At 54.9% G+C, this 20,751-nt stretch overlaps 1 protein-coding gene across 1 annotated transcript in view; it reads right to left on the reverse strand.

Annotated features, from left to right (window-relative positions):
* The window catches only part of RNF212 (ring finger protein 212), a 33,270-nt gene extending 13,359 nt beyond the window's left edge, over window positions 1–19,911 (reverse strand). Inside the window, exons 1-7 of the mRNA XM_048211949.1 lie at window positions 19,803–19,911; window positions 16,254–16,315; window positions 6,975–7,049; window positions 3,136–3,192; window positions 2,435–2,493; window positions 666–718; window positions 507–560 (exon numbers count right to left, since the gene is read on the reverse strand). Of these exons, the coding sequence (XP_048067906.1) occupies window positions 507–560; window positions 666–718; window positions 2,435–2,493; window positions 3,136–3,192; window positions 6,975–7,049; window positions 16,254–16,315; window positions 19,803–19,911 (469 nt within the window). The remainder of the gene's footprint in view (window positions 1–506; window positions 561–665; window positions 719–2,434; window positions 2,494–3,135; window positions 3,193–6,974; window positions 7,050–16,253; window positions 16,316–19,802) is intronic.
* Window positions 19,912–20,751: the final 840 nt, after the last annotated feature.

Here is a 20,751-nt window from a genome sequence, read left to right on the forward strand (position 1 = left end):
TGCACCCAGACTTCACCCCAGCCGTCTCAAGGAAGAGCCGTGGAGAGGGGGGTGGCTCTGTTCAGCTGGGGCGGTCAGGGTCCCCAGTGCTGCCACCAGCACAGCCGCGGTCTCTCGTCCTGTCTCTGTTAGATTCGTTTCCAAGCCGCTTCCCCTAGCCTGGCCATCTTGGTCCCAGATCAGAGCCCCAGCGTGGGCGCAGGATGGCCACCAGCCAGTCGCTACGACTGTGGGGACGGAGCTGTGATGGGCCAGCCTGGACCACACACCTGTTTCTGGGGCTGTGCCCGGGAGGCTCTGCAGGGCACAGAATAGCCCGAGGGAGGGCCAAGCTCCTGAGTCCCGTGCTAAGTGTCGCTGGGTGTCCACTGAGCTGTCCAGCACCGGGGGACTTGCAGGGTTGGGGGGGAGCAGAGGAGACCCGGAGGTGTGTCAGAGGAAGGGCTGTGTGACCTGTCAGAGTCCGTGACTCTCAGGGACCCTCAGACTGTCCCCACCGGACACACACCTGTCAGAGCCTGACGAGTCAGGGGGCAGCAGCAGGTGTCCGCCTGGCTTTGCTGAAGGAGCTGTTGGGGGGGGGGGTCTGAGCATCAGGCTGCGTTCAGCCAGCCCGGCTGCGTGCCTCTTCACAGCCCGCCCCGGTCAGGCCCCGTCTTACTTACTTGAAACTGGAGTTTTTACTGCGCTGAAAGCTGTTTGTTGTGACAATCTCATACTAAACAGATGGAGAGAAGGTGTTAATTAAACCATAAACATTTACTCCCACGTAATTCATTCCAGTTTGAAGAAAACAAACACAGCCAGATGCTCCCCATCTGCCCGCCCCCCCCCCCACCTTGCTAGCCTCATTTACACACAGACTCACTTTCCACCCAGAGAAGCCGCCTGAGGACAGACAAGCGGCCTGTGGCTCGCTCTGACCTCCAGCGCCCGTGCTGGGAACGAGCAGGTGCTGGACAAAGAGCTGCCAAGGGACTGAGTGACTGGGGTGGGGGGCAGCCAGACGTCCGCGTCTGCGCTGTGGGGGCCCAGCACCTCCAAGGGCACACGTCTGCTGTGCCAGCCACCCCAGGACACAGTAACGGAGCGCCCACAGCACGACGGCCCCGCGGTAAGCGCCGTGCTGCATGACTGTGTTCCTCGTGCAAGGGGGTGGTCTGGGTGAGGGCGTCCGCCCTGGAGGACACAGGCCATGCCAGGGATGCGCAGAGCCAGCCAGAAGGACGACCCCGCCCAGCCCGGCCACAAAGGCTCCACCTGGAGCGAGAGCCTGAGGTGTCAAGGGTGGGAGACACACTGCCTGTCACAGAAGATGGGGACAAAAATAAGCTGACCCCATGATGGTAAAAATGACCAGAACCTTCTAGAAACGCAAAACTGAGCGGCCACCAGGAACCTGGAGAAGGTGTGCAGCACAGAGCTGGGCAGCGAAGCAGGGCCGGGGGCTGCAGAAACCACTGGGAGTGTCGCAGGGGCCGCAGAGACAGGCGCCGCACGGGAGCAGCCCAGGGAAAGACAGAGGCTGCAGATCGATTCCCGGAAAGAAAGCAATTGACACACCGAGGAGGACACTCTGAGTGACCCCACGTGGGCGCGTTGCCCTCTCTGCCGCTCCCGGACTCGGCCGGAGCAGGGCCTCACCGCTGGGTCGGCCTCGCGGGGTCTCTGCGGCTGTGCTCACCATCGTTGGAGGGGGTAAAGGCTGTGCCAGCCCGGGGGCCGGGTCTCCCTGGAGTGTGTGGACCCCAGAGCACACCCTCACTCTGGTGCTGGCTGCTGGGGCCCCTTCACCCCAGACAGGCCCCGCGGCAGCCGTGACACTTCCGGCTGCCCAGAGCAACACAGCCGCGAGGGTCCACCTGCAGGGCGTGGGTCACCCCAGCACACACAACCAGCTGGGCGGACGGCAGCTCCCCAGGGCCACTAACTGTAATGTGACGTGCAACCTTTAACCCAAAGTGCGACCCAGCAGATTGGGACTCCCAAAGAGTCACCATGTTAACGCACCTAACAGAACCACAGTCCGTCTCACAGAACAGAAGGCACTGTGGGCAGTAGGGGGGCCGTGTGGAGGCTGCCCCAGGGCAGACTGCGGGCTCCACACTGACAGGCAGGCGGGCTGCACGCATTCACCCGTCACGGGCGCCACGATTCCGGGCAGAGGGGAGGCCGGAAGGCTGTGGGCGGGGTCCGATAGGGCCGGGCCGCAGAGCCCCTCTGCCCCAGGACCCTCTGGGGAACCCCCAGGGGCACCATTCCTGTGTGTTTTCACTGCTCCCTTTGCTTCCCACTGCAGTTTTGCACTGACAGAGCTTCTAGTAAATGAAAGAGCTTTCCTCTGCTGCCTTGATTACAAGGTCTTAGCCAAGCGGGCAGCAGTCAGCTGCCCCGTGTGCGCTCGCGACCGCGTGTGCTCCTGGAGAGAACTCACCTCTGCAGCTGTTCCATCCGCAGTGCTGACTTCTGAAGGGACTCCTCCAGCTTTGCGATCTAAACACAATCAGACCGCTGGTTATCAGGCAGACCAGGCTGAGGGACAGCGTAGAGAGCACACGCCGACCCGCTAAACATCTCAAGCCACGAATCAGAACGTGGCTGACACGGGAGCTGCTCGCTTGCGGCTCAGGAGTAAGTCTGCACCGCGTGCAGGCTGTCAGGGACCCCAGGAGCCAGCGCTGGGAAGCTGTCCAGGCAGCACGAAGCCGTGCGGCGTAGCCCAGCCTCGGCAAGCGGCCCCGCCCTGGTACTCCTCTGAGCCCTCCGTCTACACTCCAGGTCCGAAACTCCAGATCAACACTGCCACTTTCACCAAACCTCTGCTTTCCTTCCGTGTAAAGGGGGGTATTTCTAGGGCAAACGGGCATCTTGAATGTCCTTTTCTTAGATTCCCCGGGGCAACCTCATAGCTGCTGTGTGGAAAAGTGCCGATGTGTTCTGGGGGTGTTAACGGGTCAGTGTTGGTGTTCCAAAGCGAAACTGCCCCGTGACCACGGCTGGTCCCCCAAGCGGCCACGTGCCGATCATGGACAAGAAGGCGCACTGGGCTGTGGATCAGTAGGACAGGTGCCAGCCCAGTGGTCCACGGCCTGAGACACGGCCTGGGTTGATGAGGCAGCGAGTCAGGGGGGTTACCTTTTCTCTATAGAAGGCCAAGAGTCTCTTTCTGTGCTTTTCTTGAAATTCTGAAATCTGAGAAGAGAATACATGTCAGCTGCTGGTACTGGCGCCAGGCCGCCACTACGCACACTGCCCCGGGAGCCAGGGCTGGGGAGGGACCTTCAGTGCAGGCACAAGGTGCTCGGTTCCCTACGCCCTGCCCCCTGCCTGCCCAGGTGTGGGCTCTGCTGGCTGCCACCCTGTGCCTGGAGCAGAGCTCAGTACCGCTGTGCTGGGCGTGCGTGTAGTGCCGCGTGCCCAAACGCACACCAGCCGAGGCAGCACGCTCCACGTGCGGGTCGCAGACAGTGAGGGGCGTGCCGCCCACTTGCTCGCGGCTTCAGTGGCGCTCAAGGCCTCGCCATGGGATGGGACACAACCCAGTGGCCAGTCACAGCATACCATCCCTCTGGCTGCAGCAGCTGGATCACGGGACGGCCTCCTGACCAAACAGCACCCACCACAGGGAACACCGTGGACGTGCTACGTGGACAGGGCTGGCCGGGAAGGGCACGGCACCAAGAGGAGCCCAGAGAGCCCAGGGACCTTGTCTGCACCCCCAGGGCCCGCTGCACCTGGGACCAGCGCCACCTCTGCTCTTCCATTTAGAGGAGCCCGACTTCCCCATCTGCGGTGGGCTCCTGAGAGCACCAACGTAGATCAGAAACGGCGATCTGTGGTTTATGCGGGGTGGGGGGAGCCACTCCACGTTAAGGGAAGTTCTCATTATTCACCTCATTTTAGTTATTTGTCAGAGAGAGAGAGAGAGAACAGGAGCAGGGAGAGCAGCAGAGGCAGAGGGAGAAGCAGGCTCCCCGTTGAGCAGGGCTCAGTCCCAGGACCCTGGGATCATGACCTGAGCTGAAGGCAGAGGCTTCCCCAACTGAACCACCCAGGCGCCCTACGGGAACTTTTCAGACCCTGATGCCTCCCCTCCGGGAACACAACATTGTAACTGCTAAAACCTGATTCTGCTGCCCCCGGGCAGGGCTCCTGCAGGACTGGGATGTGAAGTCAGCTTCCTCTAGGTCCTACTCCCCATCAGTGCACCCCAGGACACTGCTTAGTGGACAGGAAGGGACAGCTGGTGCTGTCCCCAGGCTCACTGGGCTGGCACAGACCAAGGGAGAAACCACTGCGGACAGGACGGCCAGCCCACAGCAGGTCTTCAGTGCCTCCTCTATGGGCCGAGCCACCTCCAGAAGACGGGACCACGGTCAGGAGTGACAAACACCCCCTTCCTGTTCTCCTGCACCTTCCAAGGGACTCCATGCCCTCGGGGTCTGGAGGACACGCCGCGTGGGGCTCCTGCTCCACAAGACGAGGACTGACGGACACAAGCTCTGCTGGGACCGTTAGTCTGGGGGGGGCACTACAAGGGGCCTGTAATGTCGCCCCCATTGGCATCTTCATCTTCATGAGGCCACATCCCAGACATGTCCCTGATGCTCGGCGGCAGCTCTCAGGCCCTGTGGCTCCTCAGGTCTGGCTCCCAGGAGGGGCAAGGTGGTGTGGGGCAGTGAGGAAGGGCCAGCCAGGTCCTGGACCGGACTGTGCTCGGCGTGGAGGGGTTCTGGCCACCCCCCCCCCCATCGCCTTCAGGCAAGACAAAGCCAATCGTCCGTTTGCTTGGTCTCATTCCTCAACGGGTTCTAGGCCCGCGTCAGGAAGAGGGTATCACACACCTACCCCTAAACCTCGTGTCCTGGTGTAGGGTCCACACTCAGAAACAGGAAGCAGGAGCAACTGGAAGTGACTGCAGGATGGCCCACGTGGAGCATCTGGGAGCAGGGCTGTGCCCGCACTGGGACATGGGGCCTTGACCTCAGAAGTACCGTGGGCGGGCGCATGGCTGTTCTTAAATGAGTACAGGCAGAAAACAAGCGTGCAGGCCTCCGTGGCTGGCACAGACATGACAAGCAGTGAGGGCAGAGCTGAGCCAGGGAGAGAGGCCTGTGGGCGGGATGCTGAGCCCCGAGGGGCCTGGTACAAGTCCAGGGGCAGCGCGGACCCCCGTGGCCATATGCCACCCACCTGTGCCAGGCAGGTGCCAGCCTCTGGGACTCCGGGCTGTCAGGCCCCTCAGGCTGAGCTGCTGTAGCCTTGACCGGGGCAGGGGATGTCGACCACGTAGAAGGGCCATGACCCTCACCTCGTAGAGCGCCCTCCTGGACGGAGGGGGGCAGCCATTTTGTGAGATTTTTATGAAGTGCAAAGGCTGAGGAAGCCCAGACCAGGAGCTGAGCGCATACGCGCCCTCTTTGCCAGTCCCTGTGACAGGCAGGGGAGGCTGTGGGACAGCTCAGGGCGCCTGCCACCCAGTGGGTCCAGTCCCTGGAGCAGAAGCCACCTGACCACACTCTCCCCGACCGACGCGGGCCAGCCCGGGCTCAAGGAGAGGAGGATTTCTGCTTCTTCCGAACTCCATCAGGCAGGGTGACCTCCTGACCACTACCGTGGACCCACCTGCCGTGGCTCTGATGCCATCGGGGGCCCGTGCCACAGCCTGAGGCTGGCTTTATGCTCTTAAAGTTACTGTTGATGTGGGTTTTCTCCGTCAGTGCTTACCCCACTAGAAATCAATATCGAGAGGAATTTACGATACGTATCAGTTCATTCAAGGATAACAAGTCCAGGACATTAATGTGCATAACGATGAAATATCCTGTCATGTTGGCTCTGGAAACTCCACTCCGCACCCGGACAGACGGGCATGTGACCGTGGGACGTGTGGCCCAGAGGTGTGCGGGTGGTCCCTTGGCAGCTGCCTCTGCAGCTTCCCCCCACCCGTGCACACTCTGCGGGGCCGTCGGAAACGCCAAGCCCTTGGCGAGACTCCCGCAGGAACAGGGCTGCCCGTGGTCCTGAATGCCGCGAGTCTGAGGACCTCCCAAGCTCCCGAATGCGGGCAGCTTCTGGGCCTAGGGTACCTGGCCCACAAGCGCCCCCACTGTGACCATGGCAATGGAGACACACAGGCCCCGCCTGGCGCCTGTCTTGTGCTGCCTCTGTGGGCATCTGCGTGTGACTGCAGGGCTCCATGTAGATGCGACATCCTGACACCGTGGTGCTTCTGGCTGTGTCACAGCTGGAGAGCGGCCGTGCAGAGGAGGGGAGGTGTCTGTGGGACTGGTGGAGCTGGACACGCAACAGGCTAGAATGGTCAGGGTGGGCACTGCTGCCCCACTCGGCCTCCTCCCCCAGAGGGTAGGTGGGAGGCGGCCTGCATGGGGGGCTCCATGTTAACAGAACAGGGAGAAGCAGGAGGGCTCCCTTCTCTCCCAAACAGCTTCTTGGAAAGAATGGTGGCCTGCACGTTGTCCAGTGACCACCGGGAGGCCAGACATCTGGGGCGGGACATGGGGTGAGCACGGATTCACGACACTAGAGGGAGCAGCAGCAGGTGAGATGTGGGGGGCGGGGCAGGCGTGGTGAGGGGAGCGGGGTCGGGAGGAAGACAGGCACCCTGGGAGCCAGGGGAGAGCACGCCCGCGCGGACCCCTCAGGAAGGACAGCCTCGCGAAGCAGCCCGCAGCCTTGAACCGGCGCCCTTCCAAACTCGGACTGTCAGGTCTGCCCCCAGATGGGGGGGATCAAACGACAGCTGCACCCCCGCACGCAGCAAAAGCCTAGCAGCAGGACACAGCCAACGGCTTCGTCCCGGTGAAGGCAGCCGCGGGAGGCAGAGAAGTCCACAAGGGACTGGTCTCTGGAGCAGACAACGTCCTGTCTCTTCTGAGGGTCTCACAACACTGAGTCTCTGATGCTGGACGGGCGGACGGGGGTCACGCTGAGCAAGATGCACCAGAGCTCACCTGGCAGGTCTCTCTCGAGTACTTCTTACACAGGCCGTCTATGCCCATGAACAGCGCCTGGATATCTGCGTCAGTCTGGAAGGGAAGGAAAGCCGGGGTCCGTGTTACTGCTTCTAACGTGGGCATACAGACGCCGGGGAGAAAACGGCACCTCAACCTCAGACGCAGACGACACAGAGTCAGCACCTCACGAACCGTCCCTGGGGGGCCTGGGAGGGTCACCCGTGTCCCAGCGGCCAGCGGCTGTCGGTCAGTCCAAGGACTGAAGGCAGTGCTAAGAGGCCCCGGGCACCCACCAGAAGGCAGAGTGCCTCGGCCACAGGGGCTCATCTGTGAGGTGAGACCCACCTCTCCATGGAAGGACACCCCAGAGCCAGGCTTTCATGGAGGAAACACACAGAGCCTGGAAGAAGGGAAAGCGGAGGAGCACAGCTTTCAACCAATCCCAAGTCGGTGCAAGGTGCTGTGACAGCAACGGTGCCTGCCTACTTCTGAGCCCGGTGCAGACCTGCCCTGCCTCCACCCTGACCGCAGCATCGTAAAAGCCCCGGCAGCAGCTGTCCTGCGGCAGGAGTCTGGGAGGAGGGCCATCAGCCAGACGGAACAGTACGGACACACACCAGACAGGAAAGGTGCAGGAAGAGCCTCGTGCATCCCTCCTGTCTGGTCTTTGGTCTGGACAACATCAGGATGGCGGTTTGAGGGCCATATGTGCCCCCAAACTCCTCTAAAACAACAGTGAAACTAAATCAGGTCAGTGGTAGAAATTGGGGATTGTACCTTCAAGGGCCACGGCCTTCTGGCAGGGACAGCAGAGGGTCTGGAAGCAGGTCTGGCTTAGGGAGATGAGGGGCTGGAGTGGTGGTGTCAGGACAGCAGGGGTCCCCACACAATGCTGCCTGGACAGACCACTGCAGGTGGGGGGTCCTGGCCCACAGACAGGGCCCAGGGCCTCCAGGTTCGCGTGAGCCCTGCTCTGCGCCAGCTAGACCTGCCACCCCAGCACGTGGCCTGACACCTCCGAGCCTCCGTCCTCCAAGTGAGGCCAGCAGATACAGTGCCTTCCCCGAGGGCCACACACAGTGCCCCCAAGACAGCGGGGCTGAGCCTGGTGCTCAGCAAGTGGGGACCATGCCTGTCTGTAAAGATACATCTCACATACACAGACGACCCAAACCAGATGAACAGCTCCACGGACCGGAAATGCTGTCACTGATCTGTCAGGGCCCACTGCCTTCTGTGAGAGGAGTCAGAGGCCCCGAATGCACAGGAGGCTGTGGAGACGGAGCAACCAGGGTTCTCCAGTCTAACAAAGCCCCCACTGCACAGGCTGAGGAATCTCTGTGAAGCCAGGCTGGACGACTCCACAGACAACCGTCATCACACACAGGACAGCCACTGTGGAAGGAGACAGACAGACAAGGAAGGAATATGATCAAAGCACCAAAAACATTAATGTCCATTAAAGAATTCTAAGCTCAGTGAAAATATGCTTCAAAATGGAGACAAAAAAAGAGGCCCCTTCAGACAAACAAAAACCAGATACTTTGTCACCAACAGAAGGCACTGCCTTCAGGTAGGAAATGGTTCCTCGGCGGGAGCAGCATGGGAGAAGGGAGATCAGAATGGTGACCGCACTCCAGCCGCCCTGCGGGGCTCTGTGAAGACAAAACAAAACCACGCACCAACAGTGCAGAGAGCATGGGATGAAGCTAAAGCGGCAGAAGCGTCTGAGACCCTCACGTCAGCAGGAAGATCTACCGCACGTTAGACCTCAGAAGGTCAAGGCCATGCCGTGGTCTCTGGGACCGTGCCATGGTCCTGGGGTCATGGAAATGAACCTGTCTTGGTCTGAGTGGTGGAGACGTTCAGGTCACAAACAATTCCTGGAGCCACGTACTTGTATCTGTGCAGTTTTCTGTATTAGACTTCAATAAAAGTCAGTAAGAAATAACTAAAAATCCCCAAATATTTCTTTTTTTAAAAATTTTTTTAAATGATTTTTTATTATATTATGTTAGTCACCATACAGTACATCCCCGGTTTCCGATGTAAAGTTCGATGATTCATTAGTTGCATGTAACACCCAGTGCACCATGCAATACGTGCCCTCCTTACTACCCATCACCGGTCTATCCCATTCCCCCATCCCCTCCCCTCTGAAGCCCTCAGTCTGTTTCTCAGAGTTCATAGTCTCTCATGCTTCATTCCCCCTTCTGATTACCCCCCCTTTCTTTATCCCTTTCTTCCCCTACTGATCTTCCTAGTTCTCATGTTCCATAGATGAGAGAAATCATATGATAGTTGTCTTTCTCTGCTTGACTTATTTCACTTAGCATTATCTCCTCCAGTGCCGTCCATGTTGTAGCAAATGTTGAGAACTCGTTCTTTCTGATAGCTGAGTAATATTCCATTGTATATATGGACCACAACTTCTTAATCCAGTCATCTGTTGAAGGGCATCTCGTCTCCTTCCACGATTTAGCTATTGTGGACAATGCTGCTATGAACATTGGGGTGTATACGGCCCTTCTCTTCACTACGTCTGTATCTTTGGGGTAAATACCCAGTAGTGCAATGGCTGGGTCATAGGGTAGCTCAATTTTTAACTTTTTAAGGGACCTCCACACTGTTTTCCAGAGTGGCTGTACCAACTTGCATTCCCACCAACAATGTAGGAGGGATCCCCTTTCTCCACATCCTCTCCAACAATTGTTGTTTCTTGCCTTGTCTATTTTTGCCATTCTAACTGGCGTAAGGTGGTATCTCAGTGTGGTTTTGATTTGAATTTCCCTGATGGCTAATGGTTTTGAACATTTTTCCATGTGTCTGTTACCCATTAGTATGTCTTCATTAGAAAAGTGTCTGTTCATATCTTCTGCCCATTTTTTGATTTATTTGTTTCTCGTGTATTGAGTTTGAGTTCTTTGTAGATCTTGGATACCAGTCTTTTATCTGTAGTGTCATTTGCAAATATATTCTCCCATTCCATAGGCTGCCTCTTAGTTTTTTTGACTGTTTCCTTGGCTGTGCAGAAGCTTTTTATCTTGATGAAGTCCCATAAGTTCATTTTATCTTTTGTTTCTCTTCTAGAAACTATAAATCACTCTTGAAAGACATTGAGGAAGACATAAAAAGATGGAAAAATATTCCATGCTCATGGATCGGAAGAATTAACAGTTAAAATGTCCATGCTACCCAGAGCAATCTACACTTTCAATGCCATCCCGATCAAAATACCGAGGACATTTTTCAAAGAACTGGAACAAACAGTCCTTTAATTTATATGGAACCAGAAAAGGCCCTGAATCGCCCAGGAACTGTTGAAAAGGAAAAACAAAGCTGGGGGCATCATAATGCCGGATTTCTAGCTGTACTACAAAGCTGTGATCACAAAGACAGCATGGTACTGGTACAAAAACAGACACAGACCAATGGAACAGAATAGAGAACCCAGAAATGGACCCCTGGCTCTTTGGGCAACTAATCTTTGATAAAGCAGGAAAAAACATCCGGTGGAAAAAAGACAGTCTCTTCAATAAATGGTGCTGGGAAAATTGGACAGCCACATGCAAAAGAATGAAACTTGACCAATCTCTCACACCATACACAAAAATAAACTCCAAATGGATGAAAGACCTCGATGTGAGACAGGAATCCATCAAAATTCTAGAGGAGAACACAGGCAGCAACCTCTATGACATCGGCCAAAGCAACTTTTTCATGACACATCCCCAAATATTTCTAACTCAATATACTTTCAGAAAACACAAAGGTCACGGGAGTAATTAAGCAGAAATTTCAAACTATTTCAAAGTGAAAGACAATAAAATTGCAAAGTAGCCAAACACATACAACGCAGGCAAGGGCAAACAGAGGGGTGCCCTAACCCGTAGCATAAACGCCAGTGGGAGAGGCTGGAAGTGGACAGAAGCACCCATCTTACAGAACAGACTAAATCCAAAGAAAAAAGAAAAGAGGAAATGACAGAGAACACAGCTGAGACAAATGTAAAGTGAAGACGAAGACTAGCTCTCTGAGAACACAGATAAAAAGTCAATAAAACCATACAAGACTGTTGAAGAAAAGAGAAGGTACAACAGCTATTACTACAATGACAAAGGGACATCACTACAGATCTCACAGACACTAAAAATACACAGACCACAGACACACCGAGGATGAGAAACTTGAAAACTCAGATGAAGTGCACAAACTCCTAGAGAAAGGCCACTCACTCAAGCTGACCCAAATATGAGGAACTCTGAAGAGTCCCATATCTAATTAAAAAATTAAAACCCTAGTTAAAAACCTCACACAAAAAGCCTTCTAGGATCAGAGAGCGTCAGGCATGAATCCCAGTGTACATTCTCTGAATGGCCCCAATCTTAAAAAAAAAAAACAACAATCTGCCAGAGAAGAGAAAAATGAAAGAATTTCAACTCCGTTTATGAAGTCAGCAAAATCCTGATTCACCAAAACTTGAAAAGGGCATTGTAAGAAAGGAGAGTTACAGGTCGGCCCTTACACGAGCAGAGGTGCAAAACCCCCGAGTTCTTCCGCGTGTACAGGCTGCACCACGTCACAACGAAGTTATGGTTTAAAGTTCTCCTGTGGGTTTAGAGGCACCTGGGTGGCTCAGTTCGGTGAGCATCCAACTCTTGGTTTTGGCTCAGGTCATGATCTCTGGGTCACGGGATCGAGCTCCACGTTGGCCTCCATGGTCCATGCGGAGTCTGCTTGAGATTCTCTCTCTCCCTCTGCCCCTCCCCCCACTCATGTGCGCAGACACGCTCTCTCAATCTCTCTAAAGTAATAAACAAATAAAATCTTGAAAAAAATAAAATTCTACTGTGGGTTTAACATTCTAAAAATAAATGCAATTTACATCAACAAAATAAAGTAGAAAAATCAAATGATAACCTTGATATTTATAAAACACCACTTGATAGAATCCAACACTCATGATAAAAACCGTTGGCAGTAAACCCAGGGTGCGCAGCAATACTCCACGGTGAACCCCTGGAAGCTTGACCCTGAAATCAGGGAGAGACAAAGGACGCCTGCTATCACTACTGTGTCTCCTTGTAGCCTGTACAATGAGGAAAAGAAGACAGACAGAAAGAAAGGGAGGAATAACACGGAGACTAAACATTTAGAGATGACACAGTTGTGCACAGAGAGAGCCTAGAAAAAGCTCCAGATCCACCTATGGCATTAAGTGAATACAGCATGGCCACCAGATAAGAGCTATTAAACAAAATCAGCCAGTTTTTATGCACCAGCAATAAACACAAAGAGTGACATTTTGAGAAAGGGGTCTGGCAGCGTCCCAAATCACCAGTACCCGAGGGTGAGGCCAACAGTGACGCACACAGCCTCTGTGCAGGAAACCGTTAGCGAAACTAGAGCACATCTAAGTAAATGGAGTGCGCCACGCTTGCGGACTAGAGTCTACGCTGTAGAGACGTCAATTTTACCGACACTGTCACGCAAACCCAATAGGACCTTGTGTAGAAACTGACGAAAGAAATTGACTCCAAAAGTTACATGGCACACAAAGGCTAACTTAGGCTAATTGTGCAATAGACAGCTCCCAGTCTCAGTGGCTTAAGGGGGATATTTTCCGTCTGCACGTTCACAGAAGGCTCAGTTCAGTGGACGGCCTTCCACTCGGGGCCCAGCAGCTCTGCCTTGCTGGATCATAAGCATCTCCTTGGCTGAGTCGGGGGGCTTTCCAGGAGATTGTTTTGGGGGCCAGGCCTGGAGTGGCGTCGCTCACGGGAAGCAGGTGGGGAGACGGAGTCTAGCTGGCGGCCCAGAAAGAAAGGCAGCAGGGTCAAGGACAGCTCCCAGCCAGGCCAGTCTGCCGTTCTAGTGGCTGGTGTCTATTTCTCTCTTCCCTTACACAGAAAGGCCACCCCCTCAATGCCCCATCTCTGAGTTCATACTAAACCCATGGTCTTGTGTTCCAGGACCTGATCTAGACGGCCCCAGGGCAGGTCCATCCCCACTGTAAGCAACCTCTGACCGGGGGCAGGACATATGAATCCACCCCTCAAAGGTCAGGGGGAAGACAAGAGAACATGGCAGTCATGAAGACCCTGTGGGTGGGTGTCCTGGGGCTCCTGCCCTGGGGCTGTCTTCATCTTCATTAGACAGGCCTCTGCTGTCTAGGGTAGCCTCTGGTCTAGCTGGCTCCAGTCCCCAGCTCTGCCCACAGGGGGTTCTTCCTCATCCCTCAGCTCCCCAGGGCCCTACGTGAAGTGGGCATGAGGATGAGTGCCCTGACCACCCGTGGCCTCCAGGTCCCAGATATCACTGGCTTCTACGGGGCTCAGGGCCTCCCCGCTGCAGCCACCCCTCTCCATCTCTGCGGGAGAACCAGCCAACGGCAGTCGAAGTGCAAGCCCCTTCTTGCGCACGCATCCTTCTGCTCTGCTCTTTGCATTCACCAAAGGCTCTGTCCCGCAGACCCACCTGCCCCCCAGGCCCCCGCAGGCGCCCAGCTTCAGTGCGCACCGTTCCCTCGCCGTGCACCACCTGACAGGTGGTGCACTATTTTGTGTGTGCAACAGTGACTGCCCTTTCCAAGGACAAACGAATGAACAAACATAAGTGGTGCGCTGTGTGGTGCAAAAGGAGCAGGTGTGGGTCCCGGGAAATCAGCTTAGCCTGCCACAGCATGTTCGGTTTGAACAACAAAAACCCAGCGAAACAGAAACCATCAGGGGCGCTGCATTTAGCAAGGCTCTGCGTTGTTTTGTGAAACTTATTCCCCATGTGTGCACACACACAGATGCGTGTACACGCAAATGCACATACGCTGGGCCATGATATCAAGTGTCCTTCCTGCTACAGGTCAAGGAAGCCAAGGTCACATGGAACCGGAGGCAGAGACCTAAAGTCACCGGGGGAGGGGAAGGTGGAAGCAGCCTGGCTCCAGGAGCAGTGGCAGGTCAGAGTCGCCGGCCAGGGGACCAGGTGTCCACCAGTGGCCAGGCTACAGAGCCATGGGCATGAGGGGACATAGGTTTTACTCCTGGGAAGCTGGGACACACGACCCACGTTTGCAGATCTCTCTGGCTGCAGGTGAGAAGAGATTCCAGGAAGCAGGAGGGAAAGCAGGAAGAATGGCTCTTAGGCGTCGTGGTGGAGGGCGCTCACGCGGCCCGTGGAGAATGGAGGAGCCGGGTCCTGGAGAGACTGCTGGAAGTGCCCTCAGAATGCGGGTGTGCGGGACAGCGGCAGTGCCGCAAACAACTTCACCCTCTCACATGCACAGAGAACAAAAGAATACCTACTTTTTCAAGCACGTGTAGAACACTAACAATTACCACGTATTAAGCCACAGCGAAAATCTTGACAATTATAAAAAATAACTAAATGGCCATTTTCTCTAGTCACAAAGACTAAAATTAAAAATTATCCACAAAAGTGATAGAGATAAAAATCTAACCTCTTAGAAATTAAGGACCATTCTCCTGAATACTCTTTTTTAAAGAAGATTTTATTCATTTGAGAGAGAGAGAGAGCACGAGCAGAGGGGAAGCCGACTCCCCGATGAGCAGGGAGCCTGACGCAGGACTCCATCCCAGGACCCCGGGATCATGACTTGAGACACTCAACCACCTGAGCCCCCCAGGCCCCCTCTCCTGAATAATTCTTGAGTCAAAAAAGAAGTTAAAAGAGAGATTAAAGACTATAGAAACGATAAAAATGATACCCGCAGTGACGTACGGCAGGAAGCAGACCGCCCTGAGTACACCTGTTAGAGAGGAAAAGGGGGTAAATGAGCTGAGCGTAGGGCCCAGCAGGGCGGGGGAAGGCCAGGGCGCCCCTCCCTCCAAGGCAAGCCCGACCAGCTGTGCGACCAGCAGAAGCTGCCTCTACGGCCGGGGGTTTAAACTGGGACATTTCTTAAGGGAAATAAGGTGCTTTCTATTAAGTTTAAACACTTTAATCTGTGCCCTTATTGTTCCACTCCTAGGAATTTATGCTACGGAAATATTCTTATATATATGCAGAAACATGGTAAAAAAATATTCACTGTAAGACTGAAACAGCGAAAAACCAACCCCTCCCTTCCCCGGAAAACACTGAAGTACTATGCAGTCTTTTCAGAGTGTGGGTGTGCCAAAAATACCAAGTCAACTGAGAAGACACCGTTTTGTAAAAAGATAAGTCACGGTAACGCACAGAGCAGGAACCGTACTCTTCCTTGTTGACATCTGTGGGAAACAGGATTTTTCTCCATTATGATTTTCTTTCTTTCTTTTTTTTTTTTTTTAAAGATTTTATTTATTTATTTATTTGACAGAGATAGAGACAGCCAGCGAGAGAGGGAACACAAGCAGGGGGAGTGGGAGAGGAAGAAGCAGGCTCCCAGCAGAGGAGCCCGATGTGGGGCTCGATCCCACAACGCCGGGATCACGCCCCGAGCCGAAGGCAGACGCCCAACCGCTGTGCCACCCAGGCGCCCCATCTCCATTATGATTTTCTATATCACTTAAGTCTTGTGTGACTTTGTACTAAATTTATAATCAGCAAAAAATGATTCCTATAGATTAAAATGTCAGATCAAATAAGTATCTTAAAATCTAAGTATAGGGGCGCCTGGGTGGCACAGCGGTTGAGCGTCTGCCTTCGGCTCAGGGCGTGGTCCCAGTGTTGTGGGATCGAGCCCCACATCAGGCTCCTCCGCTGGGAGCCTGCTTCTTCCTCTCCCACTCCCCCTGCTTGTGTTCCCTCTCTTGCTGGCTGTCTCTATCTCTGTCAAATAAATAAATAAAAAGTATTTTAAAAAAAGAATCTAAGTATAAAGAGAATAATCATTCGCAACTAAGTTTAAAGCAAACAGGTGAAACTGGGGTATCTCACAGAGAGGACAGAAGACCTTGTTTTAAGTTTACTGCAACAGTAACCCACTTCTAACTTACTTTCCTCCAACCCTCTTAATTAGACATGACCCCCACGGAAAGCCAAACCCTACCACTTTCTTAAGGAGCTTGTATTGTGCTGAAGAAAACTATTCAACTCATCTTCATTTCCCAGAACACAGCACAGCAAACTACACATAACGCCCATCTATGGTTAACAAAGGAAATTGTATGAGGTATTCAAAACCAAATCCTAATTGTACTTTACTCAGAAATCTTGTAAGCTCTTCTAATTAACCTAGCAAAATGAAAATTTCAGACCCACCAAATGACTAAAAACTGAATCTCAAACTCATAAAAAACCCTGATTAATATTCAGATAATATATATTTCAACTTACATGTTTTGAAAGTAAAACCGTGCAACAAGGGACTTTGCAAATCAAGCACACGTCTTTGCCACCTATAAAAGAAAAGCAAACTTGACTATATTATAGTGAGTAACGCTTTTGAATGTGTGTAAGTGCAGGCTTCAAATGACAATAGTTCTTCAAAAATAAACAGAATTATAGTGCTTACGTTTTCCACATTCAGACAATGATAAGACGGTGCATTTTAAGATAAGACAGAGTTGAAAAGATTTATTCAGCTAATAATCCAGTATGCCCCAGAACAGTGATTACGAAGATCAACAATACTTAAATCCATCTCAGATTTCCTTACAATTAGATTTTGTAGTGATATCCTAATTAAAATTTTTTAACTATTCAAAATGAAAACAGCTCCTTGCACCCCATCCAAGAAATGAAGTAAAAGCTTTGCTCTGCCCCCTCGGCCTCCCCTCTGCAGCACCGGAGACCGCTCGCTGGGTGTGTACCTTGTAAGTATCTGCCGAGCCTCTGCTGCCTGTAAGGCTGCGCCTGGCCCGAGAGCTCAGGGCTGACTTCCCACCTGCTCTTCTCCGGGGTCTCTGGCCCGGGCCCACCACTGCACCACCTTCATCTCCACCACACTCCTGTCGTCCCCCGGAGAACCCGCTCCTCATGGGGCTGGCTGCTAAGGGCAGCCTTGCATGTCCTCGCCTGCCCCCACGTGGCACCAGAGCACCCGCGTGTCGCTGGAAAACTCGACACCGTCAGTGGGGCAGCAGGGCCTCTCATCCTGGGCTCTGCCCCACCCCCCACGCCTGAGCTTCCCTTTCTCATAAGCCAGCCTGGAGCCCAGAGCCAGCCGGACAATACCGCGTTCCTCGCCCTTCCAAGCAGTGCACCCAGCCCAAACCCTGGCCTGTCTCCCCCTCTTCTGGTCCAGTGCAGCTAAGAACGGGGGGGGGGGGGGGAGGGTGAAAATCACTTAACTGAGAAGTGGATTCACAGACTTGATTCTAGCACTGCTGAACCTGCAACCTCCATTTTTCTTGGGTGTTCCCCCATCAACTCCCTTGGGGGGGGGTGTTCAAACAGGCCCTCCGTATCATCTATCGAGAAAAGAGTCATGACCTACCTCAATTTCCCTGCCTCTCCCTCTGCTTTCTTCCTCTGTCTCATCTCCTCTCATCCCCACAGCACGTGGGAGGGGGTCCTTGTGCAGAAAGACGGGGTTCCCTTCCAACAGCCCCCAGAGTTGTGCCCTTTCCTCCATCCCCACAAACACATTCAAGTGGCCCTCTTCTGAAAGCACCCACCCTTGGCAGTGCGTTTCCACCCTCTATGTCTCTCCTGGGGACTCTAGGAGATCCCTGGGAGCACCGGTACCGCCAGAAACCACGGAGTCCTGGACCAACAGAGCTAGCTCCTGAAAATCCACAAGTTGCTTGGTGTGTAGGTGATCGCTGTATTACACAAGTGAGTGAAAAATTTAAAATAGAAAAAAAAAATCCACAAGTTGATGGGGCGCCTGGGTGGTGCAGTCGTTAAGCGTCTGCCTTTGGCTCAGGGCGTGATCCCGGCGTTCTGGGATCGCGCCCCACATCAGGCTCCTCCGCTGGAAGCCTGCTTCTTCCTCTCCCACTCCCCCTGCTGTGTTCCCTCTCTCGCTGGCTGTCTCTCTCTGTCAAATTAATAAATAAAATCTTTTAAAAAAAAACTTAAAAAAAATCCACAAGTTGCACTGAAGGCAGGGAAGTAAGAGACTTGACAAAGAGACGATCTGTCTGCAGCTAATGGGTAGGCAGACTGACATTCCAAACCGCTTACAAACCTATTAAACACAAGTACTCCGATACAAGGTGTGAAAGGGCCCAAATGAGTAGTTGGCAAAAGCGCAGAGGGCCATCCATGGTGGGGACACGGAGGAGCCGCCTTCAGGGAGTGTTGGTTCCAATGCACACACCCCAGTGCAGCACCTCTACCCTTCTGGATATCCCCAGGGAAAAACCACATAAATGAACAAGTGGTAGGGAATCAGTTAAACACATCATGGTATAGCAACTAAAAGATACATTATGCAGCCTTAAAAATGGGGATACAGACTTACTGGAACATGAAAAGAGATCCATGTCCACTTAATAAACTCAGATAACTACCTGGTATGCACACACAATGCCATCTCTGTCGTAGAAATCTGTACTCATAGGAAAAAGTCTGGAAGGATGTACGCCCAAGTTAAAGGAGGGCTCATCCCAGAGCAACGCTCACTAAATAGCTACGGAGCTGTGGTCAGCGCTCCACCCAGAGCCCTCAAGCCCTTCCGCTGATTTTTGTGTGTCCCAGCATCTGTGGCTTTTTGGAGGAACGAGCTTGGGCTACTGGAATGTGCTTCAAGAGCCAGAGGTGCGTGGGAATCAGCCTGCCCCAGGCGGTGAACCAGTCCCCCAAAACAGTGAACACAGGCCTGTCTGCATGGTTCTCATCCAAGCTCACCCCTGCCACTAACTCCTGTGGGAGGTTCCAATCTGACTCTGCCCTGGGATGCCAAGTCCACAAGCTCTGCTTTCTTTTCCCCGCAGCCTCCTCCTACCTTCATCCGTCTTAAGAAATGCTCTTCCCAGGTGAAACCATGTCCTCGATCCCTCTGCCCTCTCCTCACTCCAGAACCTTCGATTATTACCTACACGCTGATTCCCCAACGTATTCCTGGCTGTCTTGACTCCCAGACCTGTATACTCAGTGGCCTCCCCAGTCTCTCCACTTGGACAGCTCTCACCAGAACCTCAGTGTCCAATGCGGGCCCCTGAGCCTCACCCCTGGACACAGAAGGAGCTCGTGTGGCATGGCCGATTCTTCTGCTGAGTGTTCAGATCATTCACAGAGAGCTATGCTGATGGACATCAGGACAGTGGTGACCTCTGAGGACGCTACTCTGGGAGCTGGTTTCACAGGGAAATTCACTCTGGAAGAACTCATTGTGCTTTGCATTCACACACTTTTTCTTTTTTATTCTAGAGTGAGAACATCTCGTAAAAAGAACAATACACCTCTGATCACATCACCAGCCAGCTTAAAGCAATGGTTTCCTCCTGGCGGCAAAGACAGGTCACGTCCCCCTGTAGGTATGCTTTGGCCTACGTGGCCACCAGCTCTCCTGCACGCCCCTGAGCTCCACGGGCCTGTCCGCACTTCCTTATGCCTTAGGGTCCCTGCCACACACCCCCCTGCCCCCCCCCCCCCCCGCTCCACCCTCACTCGAGGCCACGTGAGGATGCGCCCCCTGGGCCCTGCCCTGGTCTGGTCTTTCCGAGCATCCTCGTCAACCAGGTTTACGCTGCCTTCTGAAAGGGCAGCGAGTGCCGCACCCCCGGGGCTGCGATGACCAGCGCGCCCTGCCGGCCTCCCGCGGTCCCCACGGCCACCGCGCCTCCTGGGGCCGAGATGACCAGCGCACTCCACCGGCCTCCCGCGGTGCCCACGGCCACCCGCCGGCTCTGGTGCTGTCCCCGCGCCCAAGGTGGGTGGACGCAGGCCCCACCGGTGGCCCCGCCTGGCCCGCCCGAGGGCCGCGCCCGCCCTCACCTTTCCCCAGGCAGACGTCGCAGTACACGTGGCCGCAGTTGGTCAGGCGGAAGCACGACGTGCGGTGTGGCGGCTGGAAGCAGCGATTACAGAACACCCAGCCGGCCATGCCGGACCCGGGGTCCGCGCTGCCGCCGCAGCCAAGCCCAGGCCCACGCGCGACGCACGCGCAGTCTGGATGCGGCCTCCCGGGGCTTCTGCACCTGCGCAGACACGAGCTGGTCATCCCGCGCCTGCGCACCGGAGAGCAGCGCGGCTCCCGCCGAAACCCGTGCTGGACGGTACCAACCGGGACGGGGGTGGGGTTGGGAATTAGATTCTTCTCCCTCGGGCTGTTCCGGCTGCACGTGCAGAGGAGCAACACGCACACCAGGGCCGGGCCTCCCTCATTCCATCCTTGCAGCCCTCGCGGACTCGTCCGTGGACAGCGTGTCGTCGTCCACCGGCCATGGGCGCGTCGGGAGGCGTAGGCGCAGAGCAGGGTGGTGCCCTCCGCGCCTCCGGAGGCCGAGGTGGGCTGCGCGGGGGTCCTGCAAAGCCGAGGGCGTGGGGCCACGGAGATGGGTGCCGGGAGGCCGTGTGTGCGCCAGTCACCCTCTGTAATGGGGGGGGGGGCAGGGACACGGGGCTGACCCGAGAGGCGGGGGATCTTGGGCAGACCGAGGTGGGGGAGCCCGGAGGACAGAGCAGACCCGGCGGGGCAGGCGGGTGCACCGGACTGGGCCAGGACCGGCCGTGGCGTTGGCCGGGGCCAGCCGTTTGCAGCCCTTGGTAGAGAAGCGGGGGGGGTGGGGGGCGGGCCGCAGCCTCTGTAGCCCTGAGTGAAGGGCTGGACCCGGGGTGGGGGTCCCTGTCCGGGGCACTGGCCATGTGGAGCTGGGGGAAGGGACTCCTGGTGCTGCTTTTGCCACATCCAGTGAGCTTATCATTATTTCGGAGTGGACAGCTA

Source organism: Ursus arctos, unplaced genomic scaffold (genome assembly GCF_023065955.2).
Source record: "Ursus arctos isolate Adak ecotype North America unplaced genomic scaffold, UrsArc2.0 scaffold_9, whole genome shotgun sequence".
Taxonomy (NCBI): Eukaryota; Metazoa; Chordata; class Mammalia; order Carnivora; family Ursidae; genus Ursus; species Ursus arctos.